At 37.9% G+C, this 18,338-nt stretch overlaps 1 protein-coding gene across 1 annotated transcript in view; it reads right to left on the reverse strand.

The window, feature by feature from the left end:
• LOC143886669 (uncharacterized) overlaps positions 1-18,338 on the reverse strand; it is a 96,407-nt gene that overhangs the window by 7,162 nt on the left and 70,907 nt on the right. The window contains exons 23-32 of the mRNA XM_077390730.1: positions 15,780-15,863; positions 14,891-14,959; positions 14,690-14,766; positions 10,702-10,771; positions 10,083-10,232; positions 2,186-2,251; positions 1,863-2,007; positions 1,645-1,709; positions 1,472-1,537; positions 836-929 (exon numbers count right to left, since the gene is read on the reverse strand). Coding sequence (XP_077246845.1) covers positions 836-929; positions 1,472-1,537; positions 1,645-1,709; positions 1,863-2,007; positions 2,186-2,251; positions 10,083-10,232; positions 10,702-10,771; positions 14,690-14,766; positions 14,891-14,959; positions 15,780-15,863 — 886 coding nt within the window. The remainder of the gene's footprint in view (positions 1-835; positions 930-1,471; positions 1,538-1,644; positions 1,710-1,862; positions 2,008-2,185; positions 2,252-10,082; positions 10,233-10,701; positions 10,772-14,689; positions 14,767-14,890; positions 14,960-15,779; positions 15,864-18,338) is intronic.

Genomic DNA, 18,338 nt, shown 5'->3' on the forward strand with positions numbered 1-18,338 from the left:
TCAAATAAGGGGTGAATTGTTTTTTCATGTTTCATTATGTAAGGTTTAAAAGGAGAGTCAAATCCACAACATGGAGGTTATTGGAGGTTTATTTTGCCTTGTGAGAAGAGAGAATCTTCTCTCCTTTAATTTCTACTTTCAAGGTGAATTGCTTTTTCATGTTTCATTATGTAAGGTTTAAAAGGAGAGTCAAATCCACAACATGGAGGTTATTGGAGGTTTATTTTGGCTTATGAGAAGAAAAAATCTTCTCTCCTTTAATTTCAACTTTCAAGGTTTGGATTTAGGTATAGCTTCGGGCTGGTTTTGAAGCATTTTCCCTTCAAGCAATTATCTTTTCTTTCCCCTCCTTTTCCCTAATTTGGATTATTCCACGCTGTTTGTGTGAATTTATTCTTGCTTAATCTCTTATGTCCTGCCCTAGATATGTGTTTTGGGCATTCCATCATGCCCTACTAGTCTTGTGTCAGATTATTTAAATTTGTGATTGCTTAGATCTGTTCAACAGACTTAGTGGACACTCTTACACTCTGTAAAACTCTTCATGTGACCACATCACCTATCTAAACCAAGCCTTTCACAAATTATCAATGAAAGAAAGTTGAATCATGGATTATGAGTATCAATACTTTATATTTTTTAAATGCAACAAATCATAATGCTCCTAACGGGTAGAAAGCCGAGTTAATCAAAATCTCACAAAACCATTGTAGCTACAATTAGACTGTCTAAAATTACAAATCATTACATGATTCACAATATCACATCTAAAAGATAAAAAAGTATATAGCCACGTAAAGTTCCTTTGATTAACAGAGTTATAAGGAATACTGACCAAGACCCAAGGAAATGTTGATCAATGCCGTCCTCCATATATCTAGGTATTGTTCAAAAAATATGTAAAAAACTGAATACGGGAAGATATCAATCTGCACCACAGAAAAAAGTTTCAGTTTTTTAGCATGAAAATATTTCATCATATAACAATTAAATGCGTAGATCATACTTAAGAAAGCGGAAATACAGTTGTGATACCCAACAAGATTCTATTTGCCCTTGTCTAACAGAACATGTGCAAAGCATAGTGACAAATAACACTGATATTTTCGAAAATGATGCTAGATTTTGCGATTTTTTGATAAAGCAACAAAATCCCAAAATTTTCCCAAGATTCTGAAAAATCACGGAGATATCTTCATATTTTATTGCAAAAATATCACAAAAATATATCGATAAATTCACAATATTATTTGTTGTCCACTTTGTTCTGAAATTTTAAATTTTATATATTTTAAATATTTTATGTTTTCCAGTCTTTTCCCCCATATAAAACTGAGAAAAACATTTTTTTTTTTTTAAATAATCCGAGATACCACCATTCCCAAGAAATTCCTGATATAAATATTTGTGACTACAATGCCAGGACTACACAAAGGATAGTTACGCTGGTTGCTTCTGCATGCCTAGTTACCTTCAAAGAATTAGACACCCTTGAGCTGAATTCTCGTGCAGCTCGCATTGAATTTACATAGTCACTCTGTTACAGAAGCAAGGCAGTTGAAATATTGGTGGGGCAATTTACATAAATCATGCAAGGGTACTACATAACATTTTAGCTTCGATTAACTCAAGATGGCATTGTACTTGTTTGTTAAGTGGTGTATGATATGTGCGGAACTCTGATGCCTGAATGACACTGCTCTCATAACCTGGTGAGGGACATAACAAGTAAATTACACATAAAATTATCTAAAATTTTAAGATTTTCATACCATGAGCAAAAAGATACTGCTAATTTATCCACATGTACCACAGTACATTTTTAAGTCTCATGTAGAGCTACATAAATAAAGATCACAGACCATTCATATCCACACTGCTAGTGTAAGCTGCATGTCCTCCCTTGGCACAATCAGCAGACGGCAATGCATTGAGAAACCATGGAAGTTTATCCCTGAATTGTGTTGTAGTTGGACGACCATTATGCAAATCTGAGTTACGGAAGCACTGAAACAACTCAATAATGTTAGCTCTATTTGCAAACCTCATTTTTCAAAGTTTGGGATTTCTATTACCAAGAAAAATTACATCTTAAGCAACACAAATACATCCTAGTAAGAATTTGCATCTCTTATAGGTAGAAAATAAATCTGTAATCGTCAAATATTTAAAGGAAGAAAATTACCGTGGTACAATCTTTGCATACAGCACTTATGCCACAAGAGTCTTCACCAGGTGGACAACAAGGAGGCTGGAGAAGGTAACATACCGGTTTTATAAATATATTAGTTAAAAAAAACTTATAAAACAATAATTAATGATGTAAAAAACATGAGAGAGTAATCTTGGAACGATGGCAAACCAATTGAAACTACTTTAATTCAATCACGTCATGGTTCAAGAATTGCTAGGATGAATCAATGACAAAAATTTGGTCTCCCAAAAACTCAGAAATTATGGACTAAATGTTAGTGTATATGCCCTAAAAACCAATATTTTGTAATAATACTTTGATTATATATTAATTTTATGACTATTATTAAAAGGAATGTGAAATGTGCTTATTTCTATTGAGAACATGTTTTCCCCAGGTAAGCAAAATAGGAATAGCATGCCCATGGATTCACAGATCATAAGGGGCAAGGAGATATGCTATTCCAATTTATTTTAGACCTTAAACATTCATAGTTGGGGATGAGTCTGGACATATCTTCATGTACACAACTATCATCGGGCCATGCCTCTACACACGCAATGGGGTGACTTATCTAGGCCATTGGGGTAGAGACCCTAAGCTGGTAGAATGGGTGTTGTAAATAGTTTATGCACTGAACCGTATTGAATTAGCTTATAAGAATTAGTAGATGAGTATAAGACTAAGGTTATTCTAGACACAGAACCCATTGTATCCTTAAACTCGAGGGATCATATTAGTCTGTGGGTCCGATCTTCAATTTCGGTTTGTCACATAATGGTTCTCAGATGGGAATCAGATTCGGGTATGCTAGACTATAGGGTAACCAACAAGATTAATAGGGATGGCCAACAAGGAATTCACTACCTCAAAAGAGGAAAGTCATTTATAGTTTTGATCACGGCACAAACTCTGGAACCCTGGCTAGAAGTTTTGATAATTGGTTTATGTGAATATATATATATATATATATATATATATATATGTGTGTGTGTGTGTGTGTGTGTGTGTGTGTGTGTGTGTGTGTGTGTGTGTGTGTGGTTTATATTTGAAAATGAATTTAAAAATGCATTTGTAGGTTCAATCTAATTAAAGGCATACGTTAGTAGGTGGGCCCATGGGGAAATCAGCATTCCACCCCCGTAGGACTTGGCCTCGTAAATGAGGATCATTGGAAGGATAAATGAGACTATTGTGTGAAGGGTATTTTGGTGTTTCAATGCTTATCTTCAGGGCAATGTTCTGTTGGGGGCCACTTGCCTAAGTTCAACTTGTAGTCAGACTGCAAAGTTTCAATTGTAGTGAGACTCTCCGAGTCATGTAGGATGAGTAGTAGGTTCCATGTGATCTCACTCATAAGTTGCTTGACCGCTATGGGTTCTTAGAGAATCCAGGTCCATGTATATATAGAATACTTAATTATGTATGCATGTATATAGATGTATAGATATATCCCATCAAAAAAATGTATATAGATATATACAATTATTCATATATATGGAGGATGTAAACTTACATTAGCATTGGTGTATGCATATAAGGGCATATATACTAGTAGGGTGTATATTTAAATTAATTAATTGAATAAAATGGAGAGAGAGAGAGAGAGAGAGAGAGAGAGAGAGAGAGAGATTGTGTATGACACAACCCCCCCTCCTCTCTTCCCCAAAAAAAAAAGATTTGAATTTAATTGGAATCGGAATCGGAATCAGACTCCAACTAAGAATCCCACTTGGAGTAGTAGGAGAAATAAGGGAGAGAGATAAGAGAGAGGACCCCCAAAGGGTCTCCCCTCTTGAAATTTCAAGGGCGGGAAACTCCCCCTTGGATTTTTTCCCAATATGAGTTCCCCCTCCCCTGTTATATTAAAGACAGGTGAGAGAAAGAGAGAACCACTTCACTAGACCTCTACACACTTCTCTCTCTTCACCTCTGGAATTTTGATTTCTCTTCCCCTTCTTCCTTAATTTTGTAATTGCAATAGAGCCTATTCAAGGTAAATCCATCCCCATCACCTTCAAGCATTCAAAGGAAGTCACTAGAGGTTCGTGGGTTTCCATCTTCCTAAGATTTGAAACAGGGCAAGGAGCAGATTAAGTAGAGATATCAAGTTTCTGATCTAGAGGTATATCCAAATTTAGTTATTTATATTTATGCAGATCTAATGCATATCTAAAATACAAGTGTGACAACCCAAGAGGGGGGGGGGGTGAATTGGTCCATTACAAGTTTTAGGCTTAATTAGGGGAAAAATAAAAATTAATCCACTTAATTAAGCACTTATTAATCTAACCCTTGCTCAAATATTCAAGATAATGAAATTTAGGATTTAGATATTAACTTAAGCCTATTTGCCCTAACCCTTGTTTTAAGAAAACATAAATACAAGAAAGGGTAGAGTTTACCAATCACCACAAAGTGCAAAGGAAAGGAGGAGAGAAAGCATCCACAAGGCACAAGATTATAGTGGTTTGGTCTATCACAAGACCTACTCCACTCTTCCAAGTTTACCTCCTTGGGGCACTCCACTAAAACAATGAGATTCTTCAAGAGGCGAATCTCGAAGCCGTACACCCGACTCTTCCAACTCCAAAGGGAACAAACCCTTTCTGCACGAAGCCTTGAGAGGGAACACACCCTCTTACAAGTCTTCTCCTTTCTTAACGGGCCGATGAGTAGACCCTCACAACATCTTCACCTTTGTTACCGGGCAGAAGAGAAGGCCCTCAAATACAAATGAAGAAAACAAAAGAAAAACTCTCTTGCCTCTTAGATAGGCGGATTACACACTTTGTTGCTCACAAACACTCCAAGGTAAGATACAAATGTAAAGCCTAAGGAGTTCCTTTTGATAAAATGTAAAAATCAAGTTCAAAGAGGTTTAGCTTTTGATAGAAGGTTTTAGCTCAAAGGAAAATGGGATTTGATCTTTCTAAAAATGTTCAAAAGCTTGTAGAGATAGGTTTTAATGATGTATATATAGTGTATTTGAAAATATGACCGTTTGGGGTAAAACTGTAAATAACTGGCTTAAAAAAGTCAAGTTGAAAATGCCCCAACGGCTAGTTTGCTCCACTGTGGCGGTCGACCGAGCCATCGCGGTCGCCCGCCTCTATCGGGTGCCCTTTTTTATTTTCAAATATCTTACCGTCGCGGTCGACCAACCCCATGGCGATCGTCAGGCGAGGGCTGCCTGTTTGCTCAGAAATTTTGGCTCAAAAACCTATCTCGGTCAACCGACCCACGACGGTCGCCCGCCCAAACCCATGACATAATGGTTCTATAGAAACAGAACCCATTCTGCGGTCGCCCGGATTGACCCGGTCGACCGGCCCAATAAATTTCAAGATGCCCTGGAATTCCAGGTTCCATCCTGCGGTCGACCGGCCCTTTGTAAAATTCCATTTTTAACTTTAAAAATCAGGGGCTTTGGGCCATGGCCTTTGGGCTTAAGTCCTAGGCTTTCAAAACACATTTTTGGGTGTGCTGATGGTTTTCAAAGATGTAAAAGATTAAGTATGAAAACCATTTGAAAACCTTTTGAAAGTGCAATTTTACATAAAATCAAGAGGACTCTAAATACATTCTAAAAATGATACTATTGAGTCTTCTTGGAATGTATTCGCTCCTTTGCACTTCCTTGCACTTCTTTAGCTTGAGGTGAACATCTTCAACTGTCTTGCTCTTGTGACTTGTCCTCCAATCTTCAATGCATGTTGAGGTACATGAGGTGTCACCATGGCATGTTCCTTCTTGACACTTGCTCGAAGCTTGAGGGATCTTTATCTTGAGCTTCTTAACTTGAACATCTTCAAATGAGGATGTCTCCAATGTAGGTGCAAGCTCTTGGTTCCTTTGCTTCTTGATTCACAAGCCATGTGTTGAGAAGAGTTGTGTAATGGTGATTATGACATGAAAATCCTGTATACAACACAACACCTCAAAGCAACACATTAGTCCATAAATGCTAATCAATTTGGTTTGCTTGCATCAAAACAAGAAGGTAAGGTGAATGATTGACCCATGGGAACCCTTGGGCTTACAATATCTAATATAACTAAGACATTGAGATTTTTTCCTTTCACTAACTGGGTCTAGATCAAAAGTCACACGAATGGACCCTGCCTCTCCATGTTTCTCATTATATTTTCCTTATTATTATTATTTTTTGACATTACCCTATTTTATTTATATAAATTTCATATTTTATGGACATTTCCCGGTTCCCCTTTTTATTTGTTGAGAAGAGAGGAAGAGGAATTTCGTGGGAATGGAAGTCAACTCCCAATCAAGTAGGCTCACTTCTTTTTTCACTTAAGAGAATTGCATAAAAGACCAATTGTACACACGTATAATTTATAATACATTCAGAAATCCATTAAGGCTCACTTCCTTTTTTCACTTAAGAGAATTGCATAAAAGACCAATTGTACACACGTATAATTTATAATACATTCAGAAACCCATTAAAACATTGATACTTCGTAACTCCCACTCAAGCTAAAGCACATATATCGACCATGTTCAGCTTGTCAAGAACATCTTGAAGTTGATTGCTAGCAATTGCATCGGTCATGACTCATGATATTAGCAATTTGATTCTTCGATCTGACATATGGTATAATAATATCTTGGTCGCTACCTTCTCTTGAATAAAGATAATAAACCTTCCGTGTTTGGTCGTCTCATGAAAAACAGGGTTAGAAGCATGGTTTTAAATTTCAACCGAAATCCGAAATTTCGGATTTCGGTGGAGACCGACACCGAAATGACAAAAACCCAAAACGGTATTTTATTTCGGTCGAAATTTCGATATTTCCGAAATTTCACCCAAAAAACCTATTTTTTTTAATTAATTTAATATTTCACCAAAATTACCGAAATTGGCCGAAATTTAATATTGAATAAAATAGTATTTTCTTTGTTGTACCGGATTTCGACCGAAATTTCAAAAAATTTCGAAATTTCAGGGGTCCGAAACGGTACTGAAACCAAAATTTTAAACCATGGTTAGAAGTAATATGAATCGCAGCATGATTGTTGCAATACAATCTCATAGGAGTGATAATGTCAAACACCAATTCTCTAAGGAGTGTTTGAAGCCCCATAAGTTCAGAAGTAGCATGCGTTATCGCTCTGTACTAGGCTTTGGCACTTGACCGAGCAACAATTGTCTACTTCATGCTCTTCTAGATAACCAGATAACCCCCAGCAAGCATGCAATATCCATAGGTAGAGTGACGATTGGGCAGCAACTCCTTGCTTGTTGGTCTTCAAGATGACTAGATTACCTCCAACAAATGTGCAATATGCACTGTTAGAACAATCTTTGTGAGAACCACCCTAATCAGTGTCTCGGTATCTCGCTACAATTATGTCTTGCTGAATCATGTCAAGAGTAATGCTCTTCTTGTATGCGTGGATATAGAGTGGTCACAGGTAATGATCCTGAAGAATTACAGAATTGGAGAAGTAAAAGGAAACATAAGTTGAGATAAAAGAATTTGAGATAAAAGACCTTAGTCCCATTAAGTATTTCCATCAAATCGAAGTGGCTCGATCAAGGAAAAGGATCTTCATTTCCCAGAATAAGAATGTGTTCGATCTGTTAGGGGAAACAGGGACATTGGTCCCATGAAGTATTTCCATCAAATCGAAGTGGCTCGATCAAAGAAAGGGATCTTCATTTCCCAGAATAAGAATGTGCTTGATCTGTTGTTAGGTGAAACAGGCAAGTATGGATCTAAACCAGTCCACACTCCCATTGAACTGAACCACATGCTGAATGAAGTACATGGGAATCCACTAACTTGGTAGAGACTTATTGTTTAAAAACCATGGGCACACTAGATTTGAGGCATACGCCCATGCAGATTTGATAGCCTCGGTTACAGATCATAGGTCTACATCTGGATACAGATCTCTTGTTGGGGGGAAATCAGGTAAACTGAGGAGTAAAAAGCAATCAGTACATTCCAGATTCAATGCAGGGGGGAGTAAAGATCAATGGAACACAAACTGTAGAGTTCTAATGGCTAAATATATTGTTGCATGAGTTAGGTGGTGAAATTCAAGAACCCATGAGTATGTATGTATTGAACATAATCCAATTCAGCATGATGGAATGAAGCATATCAAGATGGACAAACACGTTATCAAGGAAATGTAGGCTGTTGAAATTTGCACACTGTATGTTAAAACAGGCGAGCAGGTTGGAGGTGTTTCGACCAAGGGTGTTAGCAAGGTTCGTCATTCGTCAAAAAGAGATTATAAGAAACCTAGACATGACAGATATCTTTGCACCAACTTGAGGAGGAGTATTGCTAAGGGTTGTGAAACAACCAATTACTCCAAAAGCTTAAGATGTTGGAGATGGCGTTATTTAATCTTTTAAACTTTAACACTCCCCCTCACGTGTGGCCTCTTTTAGGGTTTCCCTACACGTGGCCCATGTGGCCCCTCTTTTGGGTTGGCCATTACATGTGGATTTTTAATACCAATGAGTTTTGAACTCAGGACCTTTGCTCTGATACCATGTCAAACAACCAATTACTCTAAAAGTTTAAGCTGTTGGAGATGGTGTTATTTAATCTTTTATACTTTAACAAGGATCTTACTGTACTGTTCTTAAGTTTCTGTTCTGACTTTAATAAATTGAATAGGGGTGGTGGGGACACCACTTACGAACCTTTTCTATCATTCTCTTTCTCTTCCTTCCTCTTCTCCACGTTCTTTCTCCTTTCTTCTTTTTCTCACAAAACCTAGACCATTCACTATTGTCCCATGAAAAAACACCCATGCACTAAATCTGAACTCTCATACATAGGGGGCTAGTATCAGAACCCAATAGAATAGGTAAATAACATTGCTCTTATTTTTTTATGCCTATCATTGCTAGGCACTAGTATCTTGTACCCATTCTTAATAAAAGATAGAGCGCGTGAATAAAGGGGTATTCTCTCTCCCTCCCTCCTCTCACTTTACATGTATCCAAACCTCTACACGCCAAACATCCATAAATCCCTCTATCACACTTACATGAACCTCTCTTGGTGTTTGCTATATTTGCGGAAGCCAACTGATCACTGAAATTAATAATTGTTATGCCAAAAAGTCCCGCTTTCGGCACTCTCTGTGAATGATGGCTGATTTGAACATCTGAAGCAGAAAAGGATAGAAGAGTGATTGAAAATGGCAGAGGAGGAGAATTGAAGGGAAGAGTGACTAACCAATTTGCCCTTTCACTGCTATAGGATAAAAATATATTACTAGAAGGTTGGTGAAAGCAAGACCTCCCTAGTCAGTCATGGGAAATAAAGACCAAAAAAGCGGTGAAAATTCTTAACTGCCCACCCCCCAAGATCCTACATGCATATACATAAATAAACACACATACACAGAGATGAAAGCTACAAACTCTAGCCCTCATTAATGTCCACGAAATTGTGTGTGTTTTGACTCCGCACCCCTTCCCATCCTGCACCCACAACCCAAAACACACACACACTTCCCAAATAGATACAAGCATGCGAACAAGAACACACATACCTACTCATATGTATGGCTTGACGGACGTATACAATATGTCTAACAGTTTCATGCAACCATAAGACACAGCATGCAATTGAAACCCGGACTAAAACCAGAACACCTGGGGACACAAGAAATGTTACCTAGCGAGAGGGACTGCCAATCCAGGCATAAACCACTATTGCTGATGACTTCTGAATCTTAATTTTTTTAGATAAAGAAACTAACAGAAAAGAACGAAAGCCATTTATTTCAATGAGTACTTTTAAGATGGAACATAGTATTTCAGGACAAGACAATCCATCAGATTATATGCTAATTTAAGGCCTGAAGAAAAGTCACAAGATAAATCCCTGACCTGATCATCAGGAGGACAATAGCTTCCATTTGTGAACTTGCGACAACAACTAAAAGCTTCCGGAGAAATCCATACAAGAAAATCATCAAGCCATGAAGCAGCTGGCTTTGCAATGTAGCTTGATTCTGGCACTAAAGATGCTCTTGCTATCTGCATAATAGTGATACACAAAGAAGAGATGCTCATTTAAAGAAAGTTAAATGATTTTTGTACAAATCAAAATTTCTTAATTGATATCAATTGAATTGTGGAAACAATTCATCCATAAAAAAGGGCTCCCCAGTGCAAGAGGCTCCTGCCATTGCGGGGTCTGGGGAGGGCTAGATGTACGCTGCCTTACCCCTGCTTTGCAGAGAGGCTGTTTCCATGACTTGAACCCATGGCCAACAGGTCACAATGGAGCAACCTTACCATTGCGCCAAGGCTCGCCCTCTTAAACAATTCATCCATAATGAACAGTAATGAAATTCTTCGCTAAAGTTTATGCGGGAGTTCTTGGAATAGAGATAAGAATAATGCTGAAGAAAATGAATCCAACTAGAATTTTAAACTCAATCAAACATGCATGTTTTAGATACATCACAGTAGATGGTAATGAATAGAAAACAAAGTGAAGTACCTCATTTAAAAGAGAGTTAGAATCACATTGGTTGATGGAGCATAACTCGTTTGTATCTTTCGATTCCAAGCTGGAAAGGATGAAAAAGACATTAGAACAAAACAGAAATAAAGCTTCCAGTAAATAGTGGCAAAGATGTTCAAGCTTGTAGTGGGGCATAACCTACGTGTGCAAGTGTTCTTTTTTTTGGGTTTTTTTTTTTTAACTTAGCCCATGAATTCGTGACCAATAGTATTTCATGACATAGATTATCAAACAGGAAATCAATCTAAATATCCAAGAAACCATTCCGCAAACACTTTTGAGGATGGCGGTCTTCATATTCAATAGAGAGCAATCGTATACGTCTCAACTCAAGGAAGAAGCCCATTCAAAATAAAAACATAAAGCTTACCTTATTTTTACATGTGATCCCCCAAAAAGACAAGCTCTTAATGCTAGACCTAAACGGAGATTATTCCTATGTCACCATGACTATACAAGTGGATGATATACAAAAAAATGACCAGCTCTATTCCTTGACCCAAATGTGTACAATGGTTGATTTACAGAGCTCCTGACACAAGTGACTTAAAACTCGAACAATACACTAGTTGAAGTACTAATCTACACAAAAAAGTACATTAGTGGTACACTGAATATAACGTGTTACTCTTCCTTATTCAAGAAGGTGTTGTCATGGGCCTATCATAGACATCAATTACTGATTTATGAGTTTATTCATTAGTTATTTCACCATGCAGACGAGACCCATCCACTTAAGTCACTAGAGGCATTTTTCTAATATTTGTAAAGGGGGCTATTATAAATAAACTCTTTGGGTTTCATGGCGTAGCTCTTACCATCACAATTTTCCCTTTCTTCCCATGTATCCTCTTTCCTATTTCTCTTATTATTCTCCTCTACAAAGCCTGATCAAAGTTGGGTGATTTACAATTTGGTATTAAAACTCCAAAAAAGACTCATGTGATTGTGCCTAACTGAAGGATAATTTTTTTTTCACCTTTTGTCCATATGGTTAATGTCAAGAGCTGTACGGAGCTGCAAGTTAGGTTAATGAGTGATACAGCTATCTCAAATTGGCAAGTTGGGTACGAGTGATATCTTTGCACTATCTAGAGGGCGAGGTGTTGAGATATTGGGGTACATGCATTAAAATATAGGGGTATTTATGTATTTTCCCCTTTTTCACAGGTAATACTGTAATTGTTAATGTCATTTAATATAAGAGGGAGCGAGTGAGAAGTCGACAGACTTATCTCCCCCTCCCCACTGTTTCTCTCTTCTCGCTCCTTCCTTTTTCCCTCCCACTTCTCTCCTCTCTCTTTCCAGAGATGTGATCTACCTTTTCCAATCATTCTGAGTGAGCATGGCATTGAACATCAAACCCCAAGTGTTTAAACTCCACAACAGAACTGGGTGGCCGAGAGAAAAACAAGCATCTTCATGAAGTTGCTCAGGCCCTTCTCCTTGGTGTGCATGTCCCAAAAACAATTTGGTATGAAGCTATGTTGATTACATCGTACCTTATTAACCGTATGCCATCAGTGGTTCTCAAGTTTAAGGGTCCCTACTATCTTCTTTGTCCCAATGGCTCATTTCTTTCTGCTCCCGATGGGATGATAGCTAGGTATAAGGTTCGATTAGTTGCCAAAGGCTTTCCCTAAAGGTATGGAATCAATTATTAGGAGACGTTCGCACCGGTTGCAAATATGAACTCCATCAGTGTTCTTCTGTCAATTGCATCAAACTTGACTTGGTCCTTGCATTAGTTGGGCATCAAGATTGCTTTCCTCCATGGAGAATTGGAGCTGTACGTGATGGTTCCACCTGGCTTTAGATTTGTTGGCAGTGAAGGGAAGGCATGTAAATTGAAGAGAGCTTTATATGGATTGCAACATGCACCACGAGCTTCATTTGAGAGGTTTAGTTGGGAACTTAAGAAGTTTGGATATGTTCACAGTCAGGCTGACCATACACTGTCAAGCAGAAATGTGATAAATCACAACTCATAGTTTATGCAGATGACATAATTGTCACTGATAACGACACTAGGTGTAGAAGTTGAAGACTTATTTAGGAATCAAGTTTGAAATAAAAGATCTTGGTCCATTGAAATACTTTCTTGGAGACAAGGTAAATAGATCAAGGAAAGGGATCCTTTTTCTCAGAGTAAGTACTTTCTGGTCTAGTTAAGTGAGAGAAACAAACTGGGTTCTAAACCATTAAATACTCCCATTGAATCAAATCATAAGTTGAATGAGGTAGATAGGACTTCACCCATTCATGCTGGCATATTTTAGAGATCTATTGGTAGACTGATTTATCTCTCTCATACCCATCCAACATAGCTTACATAGTATGACAAGCCAATTCATGCATTCCCCACGTAATTTACACTTGGAGGCAACATAAGCATATAGGGCCCTTCAGCACCGAAAGGGCTATTCATATAGAGGCATACTATTTGGTAATCAGTGTTATGTAAGCTTTGCGGCATATGTAGATGCAGAGTGGGCAGGATCATTTACAAATCGTAGGTCTATATCTGGTTATTCTTCTTCTATTGGTGGTAATCTGGTCCTCTGACGGAGTAAGAAGCAACTAGTGGTGGTCATATCTAGTGCAGAGGCAGGGTTCAGTTCCATCAGTACGAGTAAAAGTGTCGGAATCCGACACGGATATCGAGTGTCTGATTCAGAAAACCTCAAAAAGAAAGATTCATGGATTCACAAAAATATTTTAATCAATTCTCAAATTTTATTTTTTTACATATTAATATGGTTATACCAAGTACCATATTGAAAATTTAAAAATGTTAATAAATATAATGCTTTATTTCCAAAATAAAAATTTATTAGGACGGATAAGACTTAAAAAATGTAGTAATTGTAAAGTTGTGATAGTAGTATTAAAAAACAGATAAAAGAGATCTAAACGTGTCGCAGAGAATCTTTTAAGTACTGGAATCCGACACATGCTTGACACAGATACTTCGTCCATTCAGAAGAATCCGTGTAACATGAATTGTGGCTAAAAGATAGTGCTACAACTCTATATTGTGATAATAAGGCAGTGTTTAGCATTGCTCACAACCCAATTAAACATGGTTGTACAAAGCATATTGGAATTGATAGAAACATTATTAAGCATACGTTGTAGGCAGGTCAGATTTGTACACCCTATGTTAGAACGAAAAAGAAGGGGGGCGATGTTTTGAGTAAGGATTGTGCAAGGCTCGTCTTCAAGAAATCTTGCACAACCCAGGCATGAGTCGAATGACAGATATCTTAGCACCGGCTTGAGGGGGAGTGTTATCATGGGCCCTAGTGTAGACATCACTAATAGACTTTGTAGTTTATTCATTAATTATTTTACCAAGTAGATGGGGCCCATTCACTTAAGTCACTAGTGTCATTTTATGTAGGATTTGACAGTGAGACAATTATTAATAAAAGCTTTGGGTTTTCATGCGGCAGCTCTTACTTTCACGATTTTCCTTTTCTCCCCATCTCTTCTCTTCTCTGTTCTTTTTCTCTTCTTCTCCTCCACAAACCCTAATCAAAGTTGGGTGATTTACAACTCAAGGTTCATTCCTTTGGATAGCTAAATAAGTAATAATAATTCAAGATAACATTTTTTTTTTTGAAAGATAATTCAAGATAACATTGTGATCACTAAGTGTGCACATAAATGTACATCATAAACTTCATAATCTTTCCTTAGCCTTTTTTTGAATATCAACTCAAGTTCATTCCTAAGACCATTGTTGTGTGTGTGTGCGCGCTTGTGTGTGCATGTGTGTGTATAGTTCTATAGATAGTTTTTTGAAAGGTAGTTGTATTGACACCAAAAAATATTGATAGCAGGCAAACCATCATTATACTGGCTATCAGGAAACTAATACGATAACATGTAAACCATCATTATACTGGATATCAGTAATCTAAATAATCGTATGATAGTAAAATAACATTTATCACAATACCTATAGTTGTAGTTCTTCACCACAAAATATAATGGTGGTCCTACTCTGAGATACTCTGAAACATTATTGAAATAACCCTGCAGGAAAAATAAATATCAGTCAGATAGTTCCATAAAGCAGTAGGGAGAATAAAAAATGAAGACATAACATGACATGAAAACAACATGAAAATAAATGCATCACAGAAACATGAAGACTAACCTGAAGATACGAGTCTCGTGGAAGAACAATCTGTTGTTCTAAACCAGGTTGAATCCTTGTACATAGTGCCTATAATTTATAAAGAAAAGAAAAGAAAAGAGAGTAGCACTATATAATACCATATCGAAATAAGTAATTAGTCATCTATTTTCTTATTCATGTAAAAAGTTACAAATGATAATGACTGTAATTATAAATACAAAATCATTTCTTATCTTCCAAATTAAAGAATAAAAAAGGAAGAACCTTTTCACCAAAAGGGGGTTTTAGTCATTAGTTCACTCAAATTATTTCATAGTGCGCTTCGTAAAAGATGTAGCAGGACTGGAGGGCAGATAAGATACATAATGTAGGTATAAACAATGGCAGGTCCCATGGAATTCCAAAGGCAATGCTGTGAGAAAAGGGTACTTCTCTTTTTTTGTTGTGGTCAAGCAAAAAGATTACAAAAAACCAACAAGAAGAAACAAAGAATTAAAAAATTGGGGGAAAGGACGGACAAAAACTTAGTAGGAAAATATCCATGGACAGAACTGTTGAAAATATTTCAACAGTTAATATGACTATGCTGGATTAGTTATTCACAAATTCTAATCAACTGCATAATGTTGGACTCATACTGATCTAATTACAAACCAATCTTTTGCGTCCCAATGCTCCAAGTTACCAGCAAAGGAAAGAACATGCTTGAGCCAATATAAATGTAAACTGAACAAGGTTAATATATTTTGATCATAGGTGCACTTTTTAAGATCCACAGAGTAACCACTACATGTAAAGACCTCATTGCAAATTCGTTAACCAAACACGCATACCCAAATATTGAAAAGGAAGAAATCAACATCTAGGCACACATGAGGAAAATAACCAGGAATTCAGAGTAACTTACAATGCTTGCAAACGCAAACGCAATAAAGACGGCAATAACAACAATTTTAACTCCCCAAATGCCAAGAATGGGTGCATGGACTTCCTACAAGTTAAAAGAAATTAGCATTAATTATAGAGAGAGAGAGGGGGAGAATGGAAAAAGAAAGGTATATACAAAACGGCTAGTGCTTTAACTTTTCAAACCATAGATTGCAACAAGAAGATTTCAAATATACGGAGGTGATATGGCAAGGTTGTAGTAGAAGTGAACAACCATCAGACAATCAGATAATGCCAAGAGTTAATTGAATATTCTACAAGAAGATCGACATTATTGTCTAAAAATTTAAATAAGACATTCAATGAAATGTTATTTTTCAAGACAAGTAAATGATGTATATATAGGCCCAACTAGGGAAATCATGTGTACAAAAACTATACTACCCTCTACAATACAAGTAATACCTAGACTCAACTCAAATCAAATAAGCCTTTTTCCCAAACTAGTTGGGGTCGGCTAATGAATCCTTTAGAAAATTTTCATGAAGAAGGTGAAAGGATCTACCTGGCTCAAATTGACTAAGTCTAATCCTGACACTAGCTGGGTTCGTCCACATGGATCATTTTCTTCCATTCTCTCCTACCCAAGGTCGGGTTCTTTGTTATGTTCCAAGCCTTCAAGTCTTTCCTCACTGTTTCTACCCAAGTTGTTTTCGGTCTACCCCTACCTCTTTTTACTCCATCAACTTGGCACGAGTCACTTCTTCTCACTGGAGCATCCAAAGGCCCTTACATATTATTCAACACTCCCTCTCAAGCCAGAGTGTATATACTATGGAACTCTAGCTTGCTACAAAGAAAACTACAGAAACCAACTAAAAATAACCATACAACAAAAACGAACAATAATCTCATACACAGCCAGCTTGGTACAACACTCCCCTTAAGTTGGTATGGTGAATACATAATGACAAACATAATAATAAAAAGCAACGGCCACAAGAGTACAATAGTGAGATCAACGGCCCCTCAAAAAAGGAGCAGCTCCTGAATCAGCATGAGGGTGAGAGCAATCAGAACAGGGTCTCCCCCTGAATTAGAGCACGACCAACATCAAGATCAACGATCGAACAGAAGCGTCGCAGCAAAGAAACGACAACAAGCCTCGAACAAAAAATAAGCATGATCAAAGCGCGCGCAGTGAACAACGGCTTAGTACCACAAGCAGAGACATCAACTGAGAAGCACATCGCCAAGAGAAAAAGAACAACCACCGGAAAGGTAATCAAAACCAGCTAACGACAGGGAACACCGTCGTCTAGAGAGACAAGGTCGATGGCAACACATCGCCTGGAGATAACCAACCAACAATAGGGAAACCATCGTCTGGAGACATGGTTGACGAGAGACACCGTCGCCTGGAGATAACCAGCAAACGATAGGGAAACCATCGTCTGGAGACAAGGTCGACAGGGGACACCGTCGTCTGGAGATAACCAACCAACGGTGAGGACACCATCGTCTGGAGACAAGGACAACGGGGGACACTGTCGCAGGAGATAACCAACCAACGATGAGATAACCAACCAACGATGTGGGCACGATCGTTTGGAGAGAAGGATAAGGGGGGAAACCGTCGCATGAGGGTAACCAACAAACGATGGGGACACCATCGTCTGGAGACAAGGTTGACGACAACATGTCGCCTAAGAGGTAAGGCCAAAAGCCACGCTAACGACCAGGCATCTAGTGGGACAATGAAAAAGTGGACCGCAACGCAAACCATCATGAACACGTAAAACTATGCCAAGAACATGAAGAGGAAACAGCGAACAATGCGAAGAACGACAAACCAACTAACAATGAGAAGAACGGACAATGTGAAGAAACCAAATAACCGAAGAATGGTGAAATACATCAACTAGAGAAGGCAACAGGAAGAACGACGAATAACATAAAGGAATCACCAAAAAACACACTCCCCCTCAGGCGAGACTACATGAGCCCGGAGACAACAAGACAAGAAAAGACAACAAAGAAGACAATACCAAGACAACATGACAACACTCCCCTCAAGTTGAGGCCGCCCCTCAAGTTGAGGCTGAAGGCCTCCAACTTGTAAAGAAAAGAAGACTTTCAAGGCACAAAACCCCTCTTAGACATTTCACCAAACGCTTGGGGTGCACCTTGGAGATCAAGAGAAAAGGCCATAAGCCAGAGAAAATAAAGAGATTTGGAGTTGAGATTTGGGGTTATAGATCTAGGGTTTCGATGGAGAAAAAGGGATTCACAGCAAGCCTTTTTGTTGTTGTTTTTTCTCTTGTCTTGGATTCACGGCAAGCCTATGTAGAGTTTACGGCAAACCGAGAGATGAGGGAGGGGTTTCTCTAATTTTTTTTTTTTTTTTTGTGTTTCACACAACAGCACAAGAATGGTTGCCGTAAGGGTGGCCTTGAGATGAAAATGAAAACAGTGAGGGAGAGATTTTAGAGTTTGAGAGAAATATTTTCCAGCAAGGTATGTTAGATAATGGAGATATGAGAGATTTTCGAAATTGGGATAAATACGGCAAACCTTT

Source organism: Tasmannia lanceolata, unplaced genomic scaffold (genome assembly GCF_043159265.1).
Source record: "Tasmannia lanceolata isolate RefF3 unplaced genomic scaffold, GAP_Taslan_0.1 ptg000011l, whole genome shotgun sequence".
Classification (NCBI taxonomy): Eukaryota; Viridiplantae; Streptophyta; class Magnoliopsida; order Canellales; family Winteraceae; genus Tasmannia; species Tasmannia lanceolata.